Source organism: Lissotriton helveticus, chromosome 3_1 (assembly GCF_964261635.1).
Source record: "Lissotriton helveticus chromosome 3_1, aLisHel1.1, whole genome shotgun sequence".
NCBI lineage: Eukaryota > Metazoa > Chordata > Amphibia > Caudata > Salamandridae > Lissotriton > Lissotriton helveticus.
The window spans coordinates 404408846-404431350 of NC_136061.1; the positions used below are offsets into that span (position 1 = coordinate 404408846).

The 22505-nt window shown below is 44.8% G+C and overlaps 1 protein-coding gene across 2 annotated transcripts in view; it reads left to right on the forward strand.

The window, feature by feature from the left end:
* The window catches only part of LOC144822536 (aldehyde oxidase-like), a 578143-nt gene that overhangs the window by 514482 nt on the left and 41156 nt on the right, over positions 1-22505 (forward strand). For both annotated transcript variants that reach the window (XM_078680182.1, XM_078680181.1), the window contains exons 31-33: positions 14092-14206; positions 20678-20743; positions 21319-21507. In XM_078680182.1, coding sequence (XP_078536308.1) covers positions 14092-14206; positions 20678-20743; positions 21319-21507 — 370 coding nt within the window. The remainder of the gene's footprint in view (positions 1-14091; positions 14207-20677; positions 20744-21318; positions 21508-22505) is intronic.

Consider the following 22505-nt stretch of genomic DNA (forward strand, 5'->3'; position numbering starts at 1 on the left):
AGAAGAGCATCCTGGTTCAATTTCCACTCTTGCACCTCCTCTGGTAATCGTCTCCCTTGCTGTCTTTCCTCCTCAAAGAAGACCACTGAGGGAAGCTCTTTGTTTCAAAGCTCAATACCAGGTTCATCACTTCTGCACACTGCATTCTTGACGATACACTGCTGCTCTTAGCGATATGTGGAGCTCTATAACAGAAGGGACTACACAGCCAGATAAATTGCACCCTACTACAGCAAATTGAAATGCTGCCATTTCTCCTGACAGGACTTAGTTCTACTGATTACTAGATCATCCAGGTGCATTCCCCTCCCATATCAGAGACTTTCATCACCAAGACATTCTGCAGCAAAGAGGATCAGGGCAGCTGACACTTTTGAAGGTTTTGTCTCCATCTTATCCATTATTGAACGTGTAAGGCTACATGTCTGGAGACCAAAGTTAGGTCTGCCGGGTCTCCCCAGAACTGATTCCACTTGTGTGCCATTTTTACTGAAGGGGGTCTCATTTGCAACATTGCATGTGGTACTTGTAATATGCAAGATGTGAAGAGGGACCACAAAGTAATGGATATGAAAAAATCAATGGCTGGAAAAGCTGAATCAGTGACAAGATGTTCTGCTCTTGCTCATCTAATTACACTGTATAGAACAGTTCTTTATTAAAGGACGCTTTTTGGATTTTCAGCGCCACGAATTTACCTGCAACTTGTAAATGTAAATGTCATGTTAATTATAGAGCGCACTGTCACCAGACGGTCACCTTGCGGTGTCGCCTATCCGTCTTCCTGGCGCTGATACTCATACCGCTGTGGAACCCCTCCTGGCTTTCCCTGTGAAGTGTCCACTCCTGGGCAACCCCAGGGTGAAGCCAGGCATCCTTAGCGCTGTTGGGGCCGGTGTGGAGGCTAAGCAAGCTATTGCCCAGAGTTGCAGCGTGGGGCCCGTGATTAGAAAAGGCACCGAGGCGAGAATTAATAGGTCTGAGGAAATTGAGCCGAGACCCCGCCGAGGCGGGAATCGAACCCTGGTCCCTGGCCAGAACTCTGCATCAGGGTCTGCCGCTCTAACCATTGAGCCACACTCCTCCACCTTGTCCAGCTGCCGCCCCTTTAGGCCATCTCTGGGGGACTGTATTCGCCAGCGTGTGGGGGTGCTTGCCTGCTCTTTGTGCCCAGTGAGACCCGCGGACCGCACGCTGCCCCGACTACAACATTCAGGGGGCAGCGCAGTCTAGCGAGAGGCGGCGAGCAGTTGCCCCGCCCCCCGGGACCTTTAAAACAAATGGGGAACCACGCACCGCTGGACGCTTTTTGGATTTTCAGCGCCACCAATTTACCTGCAACTTGTCCAGCTACTGCCCCTCTGGGGGACTGTATTCGCCAGCGTGTGGGGGTGCTTGCCTGCTCTTTGCACCCAGTGAGACCCGCGGAGGCAGGGCGCGGTCTCGCGAGAGGAGCCGAGCTGTTGCCCCACCCCTGGGACCTTTAAAACAGACGTGAGACCACGCACCGTGGGACATGCGCGGGAGAAGCCCGGGACAAGGGTTGGACCATCTGTTGCCGATAGGGGCCAAAGGAGGTCGGGTTGGGCAACCCCTCTAACCCCTACTGCAACTGAACGTCTGGGGCTTCCTCCTATTGATGTGATATTTTAACCAATTTACTCAGTCAAGGCTTTTCGCCGTACAGTGGTTTGTTTCTAGTATTGTTTCTAGAAATCTGTTGCTGGGCCTTATTATCTTTTATAGATGTTTTATATTTTTATATAAATGTTATTTTGGTTCTTAGTTTGAGTCCCTGGGAAACACCATTTACTAAGAATCCTTGGTGATCACTATGGGCAAGCCAAACCCCTCTACTTCCCGCCCCTTAACTAGGCAAAAGGTTGCAACGAGTCAACCACTGCCGAGCTTAACAGCTTTTGATAAAATGCCCCAAAAAACAATAGGGGTGGTGGCATCGGCTATAGAAAACACTGAAAGACGACTCTCTATCATTCTTGCCATGCTCCCCCCTTTATCTACTAAGGACTTTTCCCTAGCTATAGTTAATTCCCCAGAATTAACGCCAACATTGATGCCCTCCTTTGTTGAGTTACCATGCGCACAGCTCGCCCCAGACAATAGTGTCTCTATTGACCTTGCTCTGTCCCTAGCCCCCCAGACAGGGATAAAGGCACCTAAACCTCGCCCCAGAACTAAGAAGGTGAAACCTGCTAAAAAAGCCACCAGGAGAATTGAATCCATACCTGACCCTCATCATGCGGTCCAGGTCCCTCATTTTCGGCTCTGGCACCCCCCCCCCCGTCTGGGCTACCCATCTACTTATTGATCTTTAGGCCCAAATGGAACAGCTTATCAATTCGCATTTTAAATCTTTATCTTGTAGGATTGATAAACTAGTTACCTTGATAAGTAACAAAAGTCCAAGCGGTGTTTAGCCAGTGATTATAATTGGGCACAATGCCGCGAAAGCGGCTTCGGGCACTACTAAGACGGCCAATAAAAGCCATGATGTTAGCTGATGATACCCTTTTACGATCAAAATCTTCCATGGGTATTCAGCGAACACTGGAGGCGTTTTGCTCCTTCTGTAGAACGAGGAATCTGGAGATTAACCTCTCCAAAACCAAATTTATGGTCTATAACGCCAGATCATCCAACTATCCCCATCCCCATTTGGATGGTCGGGGTTGGAACGAGTGTCAACCTTTGACTACCTGGGGGTTACTCTAAACGATAGAATGGATTGGGGATCTCATATGGCGAAGGCAAACCTGAAGCTGGCCCAATCCTCTGGCGGTATCCTAAAGGTTTACAACGAGAGTTCTTTTAAGCCATTGGGACCGCCTGTGGAGATTTACAAAGACCAAGCGAGAGGAGGAGCTTTATATGGCACAGATCTGTGGGGTCATCTCTGCGCCACCGTTCGAACCCTTACTTAGAATAGCTTTATTAGGCGCCTTCTGAAACTACCCAAGAGTTCCCCTCTGACCCCCCTACGGCTAGATCTAGGTCTGCTCCCGATCCAGGAGATTGTTTCAAATCGCCCCCTGCTGTACTGGAGGCGACTCTGGTCCACCCCTGAGCTCTCGGCTACAGGGAGGACCTAAGGGACCTCCTGTCCAGAGTGGGCGTAGGAAGAATCCCCTGGTTGAAATACATCAAACAGCTTTGTCACGCTCTTGGCAGGAGTGACTTGTGGTCTTCCCCTGAGGAAGCCTGCGCCCTGATTTCCAAGAGTTCAATGAGTTTGTTACTCAAGCAATATCGAACAGAAATCATGCTAGCAAACTCCGCTCTGGGTAGGTTGACCAATACCTTTTTAGATATTAAGGTTGTTCCCTACTTTGAGAAATTCTTGGATGATATCCAGCCCCCACTGGCTAAGAAACTATACGTCCAGTTTAGACATGGAACTCTGCCCCTAAGGGCTGTAACACATAAATGGTCCAATGCTCCCCAGTCTCTGAGTTCTTGCCCAGGGTGTGAGGTCAGTGAAGAGACGGAGCTGCACGTTCTGCTCTTCTGCCCCTCCTACTCTAGAGCTAGAGCCAAATGGATCATTCAAGTCTGCAAGTCCAGGGGTCTTAGGGATTATATGGAGGTACTTAGAATTCTAAAATATGACACCACCCGCTAATTGTGTTTGCAACAGCTATATTCCTCCTGTCTATGTGGTGCTTACGATGTGCCATACTTAAATGAAACATTTGTTAAATTACTGTTTCTGTGCGCCCACTAAACACTGTATTTAGCACTTGCGTTTTATAAACAAAATACAGCCCAGGGACTGTGGACGACCACCTTCTTTTTAACTTGTACAGTTTTTTGTTATGTTTTTAACATTCTGCTCTTTTTAATATCATATGAATTCGGGCTGTTTTATGATTGTTTTATACTAATTGTCTAAATTGTTCTTATCCAAATGTGTGCACATGTGCTTTTATGGTTTTTAACCGATAATAAAGCTTCTTGACTAACTGACTGACATTAAAGACTTTCCGATTGTATCAAAGGGAATTTGACAAAGTTCAGTGAGAAATTCAGATCATGCCATCAGTTGCAAGTGTCTTGGAGATGCAATGCCCTTACTGAGTTTTTGCCTTCACTATCCATTCACCAGAGATACAGAGATCCCCCTCCCTCTGAAGTGTGCTGCATTGACAGCAAGAACCTTTACGACCACTCTTAAAGCAGATGTAAGTCTCAACAGCAGGACACAAAGAGCTAGTGCACTGCAGCCACCACGGAACTAAGGAACTTGCAGGAACATTTCTTTGGTAGAAATGGAAGTAGGCACCCTGAAGATCGAGCGACAACATTGAGTATTCTAGGTTCAAGATTTCTAGTATCAATGCTAAGGAGACTTTTTGCACTTTTCCTTTCCATGAATCAGTTCAGGAGTCACATATCCCAGGTGGAGTGTAAGCCCCCACTATTCTTAAGCACCAAGAAATACCTGCAATAGAACTTCTTCCCATGTTACCCACATGGCACTACCGTAATAGTGTATTTTGAACATGGTGTTCCCCAGGGATCAATTTTGAGTCCTTTATTATTTAATTTATACATGAGCCCTCTGGCTAAGATTGTGGAAGAAACAGAATTAGTGATGTTTTCTTATGCGGATGATTCCCAACTTGTTGTTTCCCTGACTTCTGAGACAGTGGAAGATGAGTCCACCCTGAAAAGTGGCCTGAAGAAAATCGCAAGATGGATGCAGGATAATTTTCTCCAACTGAATGGGGACAAAACGGAGGTTATCATCCTAGGGAATAACAAAAATGTGTGGGGCCCCCACCACTGGCCAACTGAGATGGGCAAGATTCCCGTCCCAGTGACTCAAGCACGCAATCTTGGAGTCATTATAGACGATGCGCTTAAGATGCATAAGCAGGTGGAAAAAACTGCAGGAACATGCTTTGCCATCTTAAAATGGCTGAAGAAAATATGTTGGATGCTACCTGAGCCAACCAAGAAGACGGTGGTGAATGCTTTGATTACCTCCCGTATTGATTACGGAAATGTCCTGTACTTGGGTGCAAATAAAGCACTAATTCGTAAGCTACAGGTAGTCCAAAATTCTGCAGCTGGGCTAATATGCAGAATTCCCAGACACACCTCAACCACTAAATACCTGCGAGATTTGCACTGGTTGAAGGTGGAAAAGCGGATCAGATTTAAGGCACTTTGCATTATGCACGAAATAAACATGGCCAGAGCCCCGAAATATCTGATGACACTGGTCCACCCGTACCTTCCGTCTCGATCATTGCGCTCCTGTACCCAAAAGAAATTCACTATTCCCAGATTTAAGCTTTCCCGCGTAGGAGGCAGGTCTTTTCGCTTTCAAGGCCCAATGTTGTGGAACTCCATGCCTCTTGCAGTTCGAATGGAAGATAATTATGGCAGATTTCGCAAAAGCCTAAAAACCTGGCTATTTAACATCTAAATTTCATATTCCGTAGTGTTGCTTACCTTTACAAATCTCCGCGCCGGGAAACCCTTTGTGGGTAGCTGTTACGCGTAACAAATGAAATAAATAAATAAATAAATAAAATAGTGTATTTCTGGACAAGAGATCTCAGATCCTGCTGCAGAATAGGGTCTACTAAAAGGAGATCCAGGTACCCTTGTGTTATTTTAAGCAGATAGCAGCACTGGTGTCCACCCTCCTCTGGGGCAGCAGACCGGCGCGCATTGCTCAGGCTAAATTGCACCGCAGCTGGTACGATGGTGGCATAGCACTCCCTAACATACGCCTTTACTATTGGGCAACACACCTCAAAGTCATAAATCAACGGATACACGCCCCTCAAACAGACCCTTCATACAAGGCAGATAGGGCGCAGCTAGGAACAGACAATAGGTTGGCGGCCTTGTATAACAGGAGACGGGCGCTGAAGCTGGAAGGCCCAACGAAACACACTGGCATGCTTTGGTACACAGCTCTGGCACATTTGGGGTGGAGGGAGACCATCACCAAACTCACTCCTCTTTGGGACGCGAAACAGCTAGGGTCGCTTAGGAACAGCAGGGGATTTGAACACTGGGACAGCATTGGTATATCCACAGTTGCCGACCTGTGGGACAAGGGGACTGTCATCCCGTTTGATCAGCTTAGACGACAATACGAGCTTGCACCTACTGAAACATTCCGTTACATACAAATTAGACATGCACTACTGGCAGTACTACCCCAGAACTTAGACGTGCCCGAGGCTTCTCCCCTAGAAGATAGGCTTCTCACAGATTTTATGCCTAAACGTGCCACTTCATTCACATACCGCAAATTGATTAATAATCAATCAGATCCCACGGCAGCCTTGCATGAAAAGTAGGCTGCAGACATTGGTGCCACGGATGATGCAGAGTGGCAGGCAGCACTCTCTTCGCCCAGAGAGGTGGGAATTCTGGCCAGACTCAGGCTTGTTCAGCTTAAAATTTTACATCGGGGGAACGAAACGACTTATCACGGCATGGGCAAACGTGGGCGACATTAGGCCTCATGGTGCAGGGACATGGATGTTGCCATGATTACTGAAAGGGCTGTTTATCTGAATCGGAAATGCCCCTGAAAGTGGACCAAAATGTGGACTGACTGGAATACTTACAGGGGGGACATCTGGGACCCCAGTCCTGAGTCTGACAATGATAGCTCAGATGATGATTCCGGGGATGATTGAAAGGTTGGGGTGGGTGGTGTGTTACTTGGATTGCATTGTGACTGAAGTGGGTAGGGCAGGGGATGATGAGAATCATCGTCTCAAATGTTTAGTACTTATTGTAACCTTGAAATTTGCACAGGCCAATTGTCTTTCTGGTAATTGTTATATAACCAATAAAAACAATTAAAAAAAAAACAAGGGAGATCCAGTGGAAAGAAGAGGACGGTCTTTGAGAAAGGCAATAATTGATGACTTGAGACCCACTGGTCAGAGATAATCACCTCTCAGCATCTTAAGATGCTTGCCATCCTGCTGCCTCTGGGCAAAGCATGGCATCAGGGGGGGTGGAAACATATAAACACATGGTGGGTGCAACAGTAGAAGTCATAGAGTGAAGGAAATTGGCTTCCTCTGTCACTATCCCTAGAAGAGTGCATGTACTGTTTGGCCATTGGGATAGATCAGGATGCAATGTCAGTGCGGATGTTACAGAGCTCTTTTAAAGGCCTACATTTTAAAACTGTTGCACAAAGGGTTTACAAGATTAAGAAATCCCAATAGCTTTTCCAGTTGACTTTCTCTGCATACATTTCTAAAGGTACTCATTCTCAAGGAGGAGACAAAATTCATCAAACAGCATAGTCATCTTTTCACTTTCTACATAAGCAGAAAACCAGACGAGTACATCCAGGCATAACTGTGCAAGAACCTCTGAGAGCACATCGATCATGCTACTGCCTTGACTGTATTTTTTTTCTTAAAAGTTCCAGTGATGTGACGTACTCATGCCAAACCTCTCACTTCTCTTGACATTGACTGTGAGAGAAAGAGCTGATATGGACTTCCTTGACACCCTCCTCCTAGTATTGTGCTGACCTCTCAGATTATCAATATTGGTGCAAGTGTTACACCGTGGAGACCCATTAGTGTGATTTTGGTCAATCATAATGTCTGACTGTAATGGAGTCCTAAACATTGGAATCAGGATTGCGCATAAATATATTAATGGCGTGTCGAAGACCCGCTTATTCCACCCTTGTGGACTATTGAACGTTATGATCTTTCTGGTGATTTGACCCCAACCAACGTGCCTCAACAATGTTCTAGTGGGTCTACAATAAACTATTCATGAAGAGAAAGCGGAAGTAGAAATCAGACTTTTTAGAAAGAGTGAAGTGTCTTCTCTCTTTGAACCAGGTTCTTTGCATTCATGGGAATTCCTGAATCTTTTTTGAGCCTGATTCTCCACAGGATTCCCCAGTGCTGTTGTACTAATCCAGTTGTTTCTCCACATAGAAGAACAACTGAAACGATCTTACAGTGTTGTTATGCTGAAGTCACACTTCTGATACTTCTCAAGGGAGACTTAACTTTATCTCTTTTAGGTACATTTGTAAAGCCTTACTTTCTTCAAGTCCTTCTGAACGATTCGATTACCTTTTCGAAACAGTTTTACAAGATTATGAGATTCACAAGGTGTTTCTACATAAAATCTGATAGCATATCATTGGAATCCAGACAGTTGTTCTTACTGAAAACTGGTCTGTCTGACGATTTACACTACACTAAGGGCTAGATGTAGGTAATCAGAATTTACCGATTCTTAAATACCGAATTTTACCGATTCGGTATTCAAAAATCGGTAAATGAGATGTAGGGGAAAAAATCGGTATTTTTTACCGAATCGGTAAAATTCGGTATAGGACTTTCGGAAAATACCGAATCGGTAATTACCGAATCGGTATTTACCGAATCGGTATTTCCCATTCATCCCTATGGGCCAAAAGGCCCATAGGAATGCATTGGAAATACCGATTCGGTAATTACTGAATCGGTAAATACCGAATCGGTAAATACCGAATCGGACAGCAAGCAAAAGTGAAACTGAACACAACAGCCAATCAGGTGCAACCACCCTCCCCCTTCCTACCAGGAAGTGGCTACACAGGCAGCTGCAACTAATTAGAAGGTTCTGGAGAGGCAGTTGGAGCAGAGAGACAGGGAGCAGCAGCAGACAGAGTTTGTGCTCTTTGAAAATGTAAACATGGCAAGCAGCAAGGACACAGAGCAGACAGAAAGAAAAAGAAAGCTCAAATTCAGCAGCATGGAGCTCCAGGTCCTTGTGGAGGAGGTGGTAAAGGTGCACCACATACTGTTTGGAAGGCATTCCCTTACTGGGCCTGAATCAGCAAAAAGGAAGCATTGGCTTGAAATCCTAGAGAAAGTAAATGCAGTGGGAGTGACCACCAGAGTCATTAAAGATTTAAAAAAGAGGTTCTATGACCTAAGGAGCCTCACAAAAAAAAAATTAGCTGACCACCACAAACAGGCCTCGCAAACAGGTGGAGGAAAGAACACAGCACCCCCCCTCACCGACCTGGAGGAGATGGTAGCCACAACCTTGGAGCCTGAAAGCGTCCATGGACTGGGAGAAGTGGACAGCTCGGCGAAAGCTGCAACTAGAAAAGGTAAGATTCATGCACAGCAATCCCCCTCACCCATCCCTCACCCCTTGCAGCTAAGTTGCCCCAGTCCCAGTGTGTCTGTGCTAAACAGTAGCAATGCATCATGGTACATGTAGTCAGTTAATGAAAGAGCATGTCACACAGCACTGTAACCACCAAGTAAGGCAAATGAATGCAGACATAATGAAGGGCAGGCAGCATGTAATAAGTGCAATTTCATATGTTTAAATGTAGTGGCTGTGAGACATTTGCACCTAGCTGATATGTGGTCATATGTCCACAGGTCACACATCCAGAAGGCAGTCTCAGGAGGCAGAAGGCACGGCACACGAGAGGGATGACAGTCATGAGCCAGGTCCCAGTGCATCACAGGACACAGGTGTTCCGAGTGGGCAGCCACCTTCCCAAGAACCTGACATCAGGGAAGAAATGCAGGCCTCCCCAAGACCTTCACAGTCCCCACTATTGGTTTCGTCACCCGAAATGCCAGCATCCCTTGAAACTGAAACACCTGCTGCACACCCTAGCAGGAGGCATGTCGTTTCCCCACTGATTGTAATGGAGACAGCTGCTGGTGAAATGGTGGGTGAAGAGTCACAAAACTTGCCTGAAGCTGACATCCCTGCCACACTGCAGCCCAGCACAGAGCCTGTACCACGTATCACTAGACGCCGCACAGTACAAGGAAGGAGTGTAGGTGCACGTGGGGAGGGGTCCAGTGTCTTCCAAGGCCTGGAGGGATCCATGGTCAGGATTCAGAGGATGCAGGGCAAGGGCATCATGTCCTGTCAAAGACAAATGCGCAACCTCAACATCAACATGCAGGAAATTGGTAAGGGCATCAGGGAACTGGTGGAAGTTAACAAGAGCATGGCAACAGGCATACATGACATGACCCAATCCATGCAGCAACTGTGCACAAAACTGGACTCTGAAATAACATTAAGGCACAGGGAGAGGCAGCGTGCAGAGAGAACTGAGAAATCTATCCACCGCCTGGCAACAGCCACATCCCTGCTATGCAGGCGTATCATGAATAGTCAGGAAGTACTGACTCAAAGCAGCAATCAGCTGACAAGGGGCATAGCTGGAATGACCAGTGCGCTGGAGGCTCTACTCAATGCTCAAAGTGCACAAGCTGCTGCTATTCACGTGCCAGACACTGAAGGTAGCACCAGTAGGAGCAGCACGGCAAGCCCCCATGTCGTAGAGACAAGGAGGAGCAGCAGGCGACAGGGTGAGGGTACAGGCCAAACGCCCAGTGAACAGGGTGAGCCACATACACCTGCCAGTGCAAAGCGTGGCCGCAAATGAACAGTTAATACTATTGCCTAGTGCCATTGGACATTCAATTTCTAGATGATAATATTTCTGTTGCACATTTGTGCCATTTAAACCTGCCTAGTGACAATATACAACTACGTTGGGTGGATTCAACACCTGTTTGTGTGTGTTTGCTCACTGTGAGCATTGCTGTGAAATGCTTACTGTTGCACTTTTGTTCTTTAACATACCTAGAAATATACTAAATAAAACACATTCACGTGCTTTCAATATAGGTCTCTGTCTCATCACTTACTCAGAAATAGTTGCGTGTTATTTCCTCACGTCTGTATCTGCCATCACTTGGTGTTGACACTCCAGCAGGTTGTCTTTCAGGCACAGCAATGTCGTCGTCATGATCCTCATAGTCTGACAACTCCACCTCAGTACCCCTCTTTACAGCGAGATTGTGCAACATAGCACAGGCAGCAATGATCTTACAGCAGGTGATGGGGGTATACTGCCTTGCACCTCCGCTCTTGTGCAAGCATCTGAACCTGCTTTTCCAGATACCAAATGTTCGCTCAACCACATTACGTGTGCTCTTGTGTGCCCGGTTATATCTCCTTTGGCTGGGTGTTGAGGGATTGAGGTAGGGTGCGAGTATGAAGGAGCAGAGGGCATATGCACTGTCTCCTAAAAGGTAATGGGAATACATTACTCACATTCATTCATGTACTTCTTACTGCAATAGGTGTTATAGGGGTCGCACACTGTGTCTTACCTAGGAGGTATCCTTCCCCAAATTCCCCTGCAGTCAGCCGTGCATAGATGCCACTGTTTTGAAATATATAGGAGTCGTGGGTACTCCCAGGGAATTTTGCCACAAGGTCATTAATGGCGAACTTTGCATTGCAGATCACCTGCACATTGATGGTGTGGGTGGACTTCCCATTCCTGTATATATATATTCGGTGGCAGCAGGGGACAAATGGGAATGTGCGTGCCATCAATGCAGCCAATTATATTGGGGAAACGTGCCATCTGGTAGAAGTCAGATTTTGTTTGGACCAGTTCAGCATGGGTTGCAGGAAAAGATATATAATGCTCCATCCTCTGTAACATGGCGTCAAGGAATTTGTGGAAAAACTTTGACAGGCTGCTCTGGGTCACCCCACCTACCGCAGCAACCACACTCTGGTAGCTCCCAGAGGCAAGCATGTGTAGGCTGCACAGCACCTGCACGTGAGGAGGAATAGCGAGTGCCCTTATGGTAGTGTGCTCCAACAGTGGGTGTAGGTCCCTGATGAGTTCCGTGATGGTGTCTGGGGCCAATCTGTACCTCTGGAGTATCTCTGCCTCTGTGAGCATGAACAGGGTTATCCTCTGTCTGTACACCTGCTCCTCTCTCTGCCATTCCCTCTCTCCTTCCTCCTGTAGCCATAGCCGTCTTGCAATGACATAAAATGCCGCCATTGTGCAAGAAGAATTGCATTTTGGGTCCAATTTTATAGGTTGCACCTGTTTACCACCTGATTCCAATCCATGGTAAATACCGACTCTTAAATACCGAATTTCAAGCAAATTCGGTATTTCTGAGCATCCCTACATCTCAATATCCATTTTTACTACTTCTTATTTACCGATTCGGTATTTTACCGAATCGGTAACTTTACCGATTCAGTAAATTTACCGATTCGGTAAATTTACCGAATCGCAAACCGTTGCGAATCGGTAAAATTACCGATTCGGTAATATTTCCGATTCGGTATTTTACCGATTCGGTAAATTTACAGATTCGGTAAATTTACAGATTCGGACGATTTTCGGTCTCCTACATCCCGAAAGCTCAATACCGGTCGGTAACGGCCGAAAATACCGATTTTCAGCCGTTACCGACCAGTAAAGGGCTTCCTACATCTGGCCCCTTGTCCCTAGACGAAGTTGTCACAACTGCAGTTCTCTTCTGTTTTGGTATCATGCAGTCAAATATAACATAAGGTCAGCAGAGTACCACAATCCAAATCAGATGCTACTGCTGGAGAACCATTATTACAAGTAGGTAACTTTCTCCTGCTCCCCGTTTCTGTCATATAATTATCAGCACAGATAATTTAAGTAGTAAAACGACTAATAGAAAAAAAAATATTTGCAAACTCACATTTCAAATATATAATCAAATAGTAACCATGTTGTACTTAACAGTATTAAAAGACACATGGTTGATAGACAGAATGCAGAGCAAATCAAAACATTGACCCACAGTCAAGAGATCTGGGTTAAATCCATCATTCTTTTGCTCACTATGCCACCCCAGTTTAGACCTGGACATATGCAAATTAGTCTAGACCCTGTGCCTCATGGGAACAATCCAGCCCTAACTGCCAAGCCAGGGCCTCCCTGGACCGGAAAGAAGCATCCTGAAACCGGTTTCGGGGTATCACCCCTCTTAAGCCCGGATAGCTTGAATCCAGTGGCACAGTGAGCCCGGAACCCAGGGCTGGGCATACCCGGCGCACGTAGGGGGAGAAGGCAAAAGAAACATGGCTGATGGACAGAATGCAGAACAAATCAAAACATTCACTCCCAGTCAAGAGATCTGGGTTAAATCCATCATTCTTTTGCTCACCATGCCCCCCAGTTTAGACCTGGCCATATGCAAATCGATCATGATCCTGTGCCTCATGGGAACAGTCTAGCCCGAACTGCCAAGCCAGGTCCTCTCTGGACCGGAAACAAGCATCCTAGGACCAGTTTCAGGGTTTCGCCCCTCTTCAGCCAGGATAGCTTGAATCCAGTGGCACAGTGAGCCCGGGACCCACGTCTGGACATACCCGGCGCACTTAGGGCGATGAAGCAAAAGACACATGGCTGATGGACGGAATGCAGAACAAATCAAAACATTCACTCCCAGTCAAGAGCTCTGGGTTAAATCCATCATTCTTTTGCTCACCATGCCACCCCAGTTTAGACCTGGCCATATGCAAATCGGTCATGATCCTGTGCCTCATGGGAACAGTCTAGCCCGAACTGCCAAGCCAGGTCCTCCCTGGACCGGAAACAAGCATCCTAGGACCGGTTTCAGGGTTTCACCCCTCTGCAGCCAGGATAGCTTGAATCCAGTGGCACAGTGAGCCCGGGACCCACGTCTGGACATACCCGGCGCACTTAGGGCGATGAAGCAAAAGACACATGGCTGATGGACGGAATGCAGAACAAATCAAAACATTCACTCCCAGTCAAGAGTTCTGGGTTAAATCCATCATTCTTTTGCTCACCATGCCACCCCAGTTTCGACCTGGCCATATGCAAATCAGTCTTGACCCTGTGCCTCATGGGAACAGTCCAGCCCATACTGCCAAGCCAGGTCTTCCTGGAACGGAAACAATCCGGATATTTGTGAGTGGGTGTGAATGTTTGCATTGTCCAGCATTCTTTCCATCAATTGTTTCTTGTACTTAACAGTATTGTCTGCTCTTGACTGAGATCCAAAGTACACCTCAAAACATTTTGCTTTTTATTTTACACCAGTTCCGTCCTAATCTTGTTCACCTACTAAGTTTGTAAATTGTCAGCTTGATTTTCAGCTGGAGATGCAGTTGCTGAGATTTAAACCGATGGCTCTGTAAGAGACACTATACTGAATCAAGAGTAGTGCTCTTGTTTATTCAGTTACTATTGTTTCTTCCTTCCAGAGGGTATGGCAGAGAGATGGACTGGGAGAAAAAGCAAGGTCACACGAGCGAGTATTTTGTCTATGGAGTGGCTTGTTCTGAGGTCGAAATTGACTGTCTGACCGGAGATCACAAGGTAAATAATATTTAAAATGGCTTTTTATCTCCTTTAAAAAGAGATCTGACATTGCAACTGGCGACATTATAAGCACACTATGACTATTGAAAGATTTCCACAGGTACACTGCTTGTAATAAGATTGCCTACTTAGCCCATAAAAGCTCAGTGATCACTGGCTCTCCTTCCCTAAAATGGTGCTTCACAATTCCTCTTCACGCTGGTTCTTCTGACTCCAGACCACCAGATGTTATGTTATATTGATTTGTATAGCACACTAATAACCCGAGAGGGTATCCAGGCTTCTTATGTTACTGATGGACAGTATCTGTGGCGAATGTATGAAATATCAGTAAGATGATATTGTTTTAGGGTACCTCAGGGGCATCTGGAGCTTTACTCTCCATTCTATGGTTCACATGGATCGTTCTATTCCAGTTTTGCTCAGATTCTCCTTCTTGGCCATGTATTTCTCCATGTAACCTGCTGGTAACCCACATTACTGAGGTGCCATTCCATCCCGCGTGGAGAAGCTGTTTTTGCAAACTCCTAACCTCATTACTGTTCGCTTACAACCATGGGGGTACAGAGTAGATCAGTGAGTCTTGCAGAGCTTCTTCAGTGAATAAGTACTCACTTCTGCCAACCATTTCTCATGTTCTGTTCATGCTGGGTTGGGGCTGTGTCGAGTCTATACCATGGCACGGCGTGTTATTAAAACCAGTGAGTTATCTGTAAAAGAATAAGTGCAGGACCAAATGTTTTGCTTAGAAGTCCGAGGCTGGTGCTATTGAATGTTGAAGTGTTGAATAGCGTGGATTCTACCTCATCCCTTGTTAATCCACCTTGAAACACTCCCTACCTATTTATCTCGCTGTTGCAAGCTCTTTTTCATCCCTCCTTTCTATCTTTGTCACAGATTTCCCATCTTTCTCCTCCTTTATCCCTTTCCTGCCTCTCTCTCTCACTATCTCTCTCTCTCTCTCTCTCTCTCTCTCTCTCTTGTTTTGGGTTAAAGTCTGATGATGAAAAATATGCACCGGTCTCGTAAAATGAGTGTTGTTGTGTCCCACCTGCAACCACCAGCTCAAATTAACCACTGATGCCAAATAATAATAGAATTATCTTAGTTCTTTACCTTCTCTAAGGGCTCTGTGGTTGAGAGATTAGAAGGGGTACCCAGTCAATCTAGTGGATATCAGTAGGGGATCACTCCCTGCAACAAATCCGCTCCAGTGGTGGAGCCTCCATTGTAAAATAAGAGCAGAGTGGTTTGTTGGACCTCTCATCACGCTTCTTAAACATCAAATATTTCAGTACAAGACCATCATTTTAGCAATGTCCTTTAGAACTTATTTCAGCCAGAACATGGAAATGCCAGGTTCTGTAAATGCAGTGACTTGTGACTGCATGAAGATATGCTGCCATACTCCCAGGTTTCTTGTGCACCACGGAAGAAATGTAACTGATATGTGTTTCTCACTGGGTTGTCTCTTGCATCCCATATTAACCGCACCTCATCTGAAGGCATGATTGTGATGCTTTAAAGAGCATCAAATACAGTACATAAAGCTTTGTATTAAAACAGTGAATTGAAAAATAGCCATAAAATGTAGGAATAAGTAAAGACTACAACAAAAATAAATGTTTAGCATAACCCCCAAAAACTGCTTCAATGGAAACGAGCATTGGCAAAGTGAGAGCTATTGACTTTTCCAATGTCTTTTAGCCATGTTGTACAGAAGCATGGCTGCTGCTCAGCATGACTAAAAGTTAGTAGCGTGGTATAGAATGGAATGATGTGAAGTTGAGTAGCGTGGAATGGAGTGCCACGGAGTAGAGTGGAGTGACATGGAGTTAAGTGGCATGGAGTAGAGTGATATGGCGTAAAGTGGCATACAGTAGAGTAGTGTACAGTAGAGTGGTAAAGAGTGACAGAGTGGAATGGGCTGAAGTGGAGTTGAGTGGTGTTGAGTCTGGTGGAGTAGAATGGCATAGAGTGGAGTGAGTTGAGTTGAGTGCCATAAAGTGCCATTGTGTGGAGAGGTGTAGAGAGGAGTGGCATAGAGAGGAGTGGTGTAGAGTGGAATGCTGTGGAGTGGAAATGGATTAGAGTAGAGGGGTGTACAATAGTACATTTGTGGGTGTAAGTTACTAAAGCATCAATAGAGACAGCAGGTAGGGTGAAAGCAACATAAATAGGATGCTATATTCCTGTGTTAAAAGTAGGAAAGCACATTACACATCCAGGAATAATACCACAAAGTTTATCAAATAAAAAAATAACTAGTGCGTTGCAAAAAGATAAGGAAGCACAAAGAAGAGAAAGAACACACATTCTTGGTCCATGCTCCATAGAGTAGCTATCACAGGAAAGGAAAGGAAGCCTACGTAAGCTAAGCAATCAAAAGATTGGAAATAAGAGTGACAATGAAAACAACAAATGGTACACTGTGGGTGGTTTTAAGCCCACTGAACTGTAAACAATATGTGTCTCAATGCAGCACAGTGCATGAACTGCGTAGACAAGACCTAAAAACGTTCCATTAAAGAAAGAAGGGGAAGGAAGGCCTACAAAAATAGTTAAAACTGAAGAAAAAATAACAGGCATCAGTAGAGCCAATAGGTCTCACCTAAGCAAGAGCTTTGCCAATGTGTTTTAGCCATGTTGTAAACCAGTATGGCTGCAGTTCAGTGTGGCTAAAGGTTAGTGACCTAGGGGAGAGTGATATGGAGTGGAGTGGAGTGGAGTGGCATTGAGTGGAGTACAGTGGTGTAGAGTGGAGTGGCGTAGAGTGGAATGGAGTATAGTAGCATGAAGTGTCGTGGAGTGATGTGGAGTGATGTTGATGTGGTCACTGAGTGGAGAGTCGTAGAGTGTTATGGAGTTGCATAGAGTGGTATGGAGTGTTGTCGAGTTATGTAGAGTGATGTAGAGGGATGTTGACATGGTCATAGATTGTCGTGGAGTGACAGAGTGGAATAGAGTGGCATGGAGTAGATTGTCATGGAGATGAGCATAGAGGGAAATGTCATAGAATAAAGTGTGGTGGAGCGGGTTACAGTGGCATAGAGTGTAATAGAGTGGAGTAGATATGAGTGGCATAGAGTGGAGGGCCGTAGAGTGTCATGTAATAGAGTGGAGTAGTACAGAGTGTCATAGAGTGGAGTGGAGGAGAGTGTCGTAGAGTGGAGTAGCGTGGAGTAGTGTCGTAGTGTGGAGTGGTGTAAAGTGGAGTGGCATAGAGTGGTGTAGAGTGGAGTAAAGTGTTATAGAGTAGAGTAGAGTACCATTGAGTGAAGTAGAGTGACATAGAGTAAAGTAGCATAGAGTTTTGTACAATGGAGTGGCGTAGAGTAGCATAGAGTGTTTTGAGGTGGAGTGGAGTGTCATATGGTGGAGTCGCATAGAGTGGAGTAGAGCGGCCTAAAGTGAAGTTGCATAGCTTGGTGCAGAGTGGAGTATAGTGTCTTGGAGTAGAGTAGCATAGAATGGAGTAGAGTGGCATAGAATGGAGTAAAGTGAAATGGAGTAGAGTGTCTTAGAGTAGAGTGGAGCATCATGGAGTGGCATAGAGTGGCCTAGAGTGATGTTGCATAGAATGGAGTGGCGTAGAGTGTCATAGAATGGAGTAGTGTTGTAGAGTGGCATGGAGTAGAGTGGAGTAGAGTGGCATCGGTGGAGTGGAGTAGGGTGTCATGGAGTGGTGTAGAAAGTTGTGAAGTAGAGTGGTGTGGATTTGCATAGAGCAGATTGGCATAGCAGAGGAGAGTAGAGGGTGTGACAGCGCACTACCTACAGACAACACATGTTCAATTGTAATGACTATTACATTTGCACAGACATACAGTTTTACTGCTAAAACTATACAGCGCACAAATAATGTGTGAAAATGGCATCACCTAGTGTATTGACTGGTTTGGATGGTATTCAAATATTTGTGTCCAGCGCACTTCAGAACTGCGAAAAACTGTGCTTCATTAGTGCTTTCCGAATTTGATATATTCTGAAATATTTGCTCAGTTCATTTGCGGACATTTACATTTTGTTGTGTGCTAGGAAAAAATAACATTTTGCAGCCTTCCTCCAGCACGCCTCAATCCCCAGCAAGATTGTGACATAAATCCTTTGACTTTGAAGTCAGAGAAAGAAAGGTATACACCACACTTCCTCGGAAAAACGAATTCGACATTTGACCTCTGCCTTTGAATGCACAGCAAATGTGTCAAGATAAGAACAAAATGTAAAGGCCTGTTTACAGAAAGTGAGTGCTCATGGTAGAATACAGTAAACACGCTATTCTCTTCAATAGGGATACAAGGCGTGCTGAGCAGCATAAAACAAATAAAGACACTAAATAGAAAGCAAGCAAATGTGAGTTGCATACCACAAAGCCAATGGTAAGCAATAGGCGGAATGCATTCCGAGGGCAACTTTCCTAATGTTCCCAAGAAGTCTTTGTAAACCAGACAGCTGCACTGTCTGGGAGGCTTTGAACTAAATATGTAGAGATCTCAACTTTTTAGACTAGTGAAGACTAAGCACTTTAAGTAGGTGGAAGACCATAGGCTCAGTATTAGTGTCTGTGATGCCAAGATGAGCAAAAAATATATCTACCTAATAATTACATAATTCAGTCTGTATGCACAAGACCATTCTATTTTCATCACTGGTTGACAAATGGCTAGCTCACAGAAATCCTTGCTATCAAGTCAGGCACAATATCTGGAAACACGGCAAACACCCTGTGTTTTAATCATTCGGGAAATGGTGGATTGACAGGAACCTGCTGAAAATGTGTTGGCACTGTGCGCATTGAAGAGTGGTGGAAAACACACACAGCACTTTGCAAAAGACCTGTAAAGAAGGGAAGCTATAGCAGCCTTTTTCGCTGGAAAACATTTCCATTGTGGAGCGAGAAGCAAGGGAAGGCGAGAGGGAATGGGCTGATGCAGCTGTTCTAGCTAAATGTGCATCGGTTTCCTGCTGCAGAATGTCCTGGATGTCATAACTGCCACATCCTGCTGCAAGAAATTGTCATGGCTGTCTGGCCGGGTAGGCCAAACTTTGCCTCGGGTGAAGTGGGGAAACTTTGTCTGCATTTGCGGATTGGTAAACTTTCCTTACTTTGGTCGTCTTTGCAGGCAAAGTTTATTCAAGTTTTTAAAAGCTACAGTGAAGGCTATTGGGTGGAACGTGACCTCGTGTAGGGTAAAACAAAGCGTATGTGCTCTGGCATGGGTCTGTAGTGTGGGAGTTGGGCACCAATGAAAAGTGGCTCTTGTTTGTTGTGAGTTAGTGAATAATGCACAATTATTTGGTCAGAATACCTCCCACTGTTAGCAATCAGGAGAGAGCAAACATGGCTGGTATGATGTAGATGATCCATGTCACCCAGCAGGTTGCAACATTTTGAACTCATGCACATTTTTGGAAAATAAATTTGGGAAGATTGCAATAAATTATTTAGCAGTAGCTGAATCTGTGTAAAGTTAGAGCAAATGAAAGAGTTGCTTTGCATGGGAACATCAGCAAAGCGAGACTACGTTTGACAGTGCAGGGTTAATGGAAGCAGGCGCTACCAAACAAGTGCATTTGGAGTGCCAGAGTGGGGTCAGCATCACAGTGGATCCTCATATCTTTGACTGAGATGGAGGGTGTGGGCATCAATCAGTGGTATATGGACAGAGGAGGAATGGCCAGTCCAGAGGGTGGAATTGGTGATGAGGACGTAAGATTTATCATTGAGTTTCAGCCAGTTTCATGCTCGGTGAAGTCAGTGTTTCACTCCAAATCACAAGAATGATTCAGATAGACAGGAGGACTATATCTGTGCTACAACACTCAACTCAGTCTAAGTTTGATTATTTACACTGTACATACATGGGGGCAATTAGCCACTCATTTTATAATTCTTTGACAACAAAAGACTGACTGAATCTATATTCAAGTACAAGGAAAAGTCTGTGAGCTTTGATCCATTGCAGGTTCATGTCATGTAATATCGTTTCCAGGTCTTCTGAAGCTATTATTCTATGCTAATTGTTGTCACTCTTTTACTTTGAATAACGTTAGATTCAGAATAACTACAAATGCACAATCCAATCTGCAGTTCCCCCATTGTTATAACATACTTGAAGACTACTTTGAACTTCATCGATAGCACATATTTTTGAAGCCTAAGTTGGACTCCATTGATAGAAATTCCTTTGCTAGCAAATGATTTTCATCAGTCAGGATTGCCCAATGTGGTTCTGTGGTGTTCAGTCAATGTCCGATTTTAATTAAACCCTCCGACAATGTAAATTACTTATTTAGATTTAGTGCATTTAACTTTATCTCGTGAGAGTATCCTCAAAATCTGCCATGGATTGGCCCCCATTCAATGACTTTGGACTTTCCTGATAAGGTCTCCCGTTCTCAGTAAGGGTTTTATATTTTGCAAAGACTAAATGAAGACACCTTTTCCATCTTCTCTTCTACTCCTAGAACCTCAGGACAGACATAGTGATTGACATTGGCTGCAGCATAAATCCTGGCATTGATATAGGGCAGGTGAGTACGTTCCATTGGATTCTGCATGTTGTTACATGGAGTAGCCCTAAATTATATTTCCTGCTCTTGAGGACAGTGGAAATGTGATTAATCTTGTAATTTCTGAGTTTATTTAAACTACTAATAGACATGTCTTTGCAGACCTTGGCTAATGCTCTTTAGCACTGTCCACATTGAAGGATCTTGCATGGTTACTAATTGCGATGTTGCCAATCTATTCATGCAGTATATTGGCACGAGGCTCCGGTGTAGCTATAGCCAGGCACTTTTTAGCAGCTCCCAAATAAGCTTAAAAGTTGATGTCCCAACTCGACTATATAATATTTAAAAATGGGCCTAAACTATCCTGTCAAGAACACGAATTGAGTTAATCTGCCTTGTAATAAGTCCCTGTGCCTGCGTGGACAACCTGTTCCATTTATGATGCCTGCATTTCTTGGCCATGCGCCACATTTGCCTATGGATGTAAACTTGCTTTTGAACAAACTGAAAGGTTACCATTTTAAAAGTGAAATTGTATTTTAATATTGCCTGATGTCTTAAATTACAATAGTGCACATGTTTCTCTTTCACAGATCGAAGGGGCTTTTGTTCAAGGCCTTGGACTTTTTACAATGGAAGAGCTAAGGTTCTCTCCCGGGGGAGTCCTGTACACACGTGGGCCTGGTCAGTATAAAATCCCATCCGTATGTGATATTCCTGAGCAGTTTAAGGTCTTTCTGCTGACCTCGTCGCCGAATCCACGCGCCCTCTACTCCTCCAAGGTAAGTACATGGTTAACTTTCCTATTAAAGACAGGTTAGTTACAAGTGTTTCACCAATCTGCTATACATATCGTTCCTTTTGCAACCCAGATTAAGAAATGCCATCCTTCTGGTTTACAAATGGTTTACATATCCTGCTTTCTGTAATATTTTATAGGAGGATGAATGGTGATAAAAATGTGCTTGGTTTCAGAGACAAGACTGATGAATTGCTAAAGTAGCTTTCCTTAGAAATGCACAAAATGTATTTAATTTGCTTTTGCGTAATTATGCAATATTTTGAAAAAAATACACAAAATGCAAACCTGTCATTTAGCATTCTTATTTCTCCTGAATGCCTCCTCGCATCAATATTTGATTGTTATTTAAAAAACCACCCAAGAAAAACACACTTGTCAGGAACAGCCGGTCACGTTCTTTTAGGTTTAATTTGTTTATTGGTTTTTAACATCATACATAGCTGATTGGCATTTTGCAGACATAATTGAACGATTCATCTTTGTAATACGGACAAAAGGGGAAACATCTACAGGAAATCAAGTTTGCTATAACTTCATACAGTGTACGAGTAACATTTTTCGGTGGTACAGACTGGGTGCTACCTGTTTAGTAGGTCTGAATACTTTAATAGACACGCGTAAGAGCCTGGTTGGGCGCGTTTCCCGGGAGTCTGAAGGTATGCCTATCCCCATGATGGCATATGGGCACTATGTAGTGTGATAGGTAAGGAGTGCATTCCCTATTGATGATCCCTGGCCATGGAACTGCCGATGAATAATGTTAACTTCACCCTTGGGGGGATGAACTGGGAAAGCTGTGAGGGGGGACAGCAGAGATATGTATTGCTGGTGTCCGATATGTGGCTGGTCATAGAGTGACATCACCATGCGATCATGTATACGTGGGGGGACCATCTTGGGCAGTTACGGGTAGTCTTGGTTCAGTGTGTGGGGCCTGCTGGGTTGACTCGGGTAGGGCATCCATCTTAGGTCCTTGGA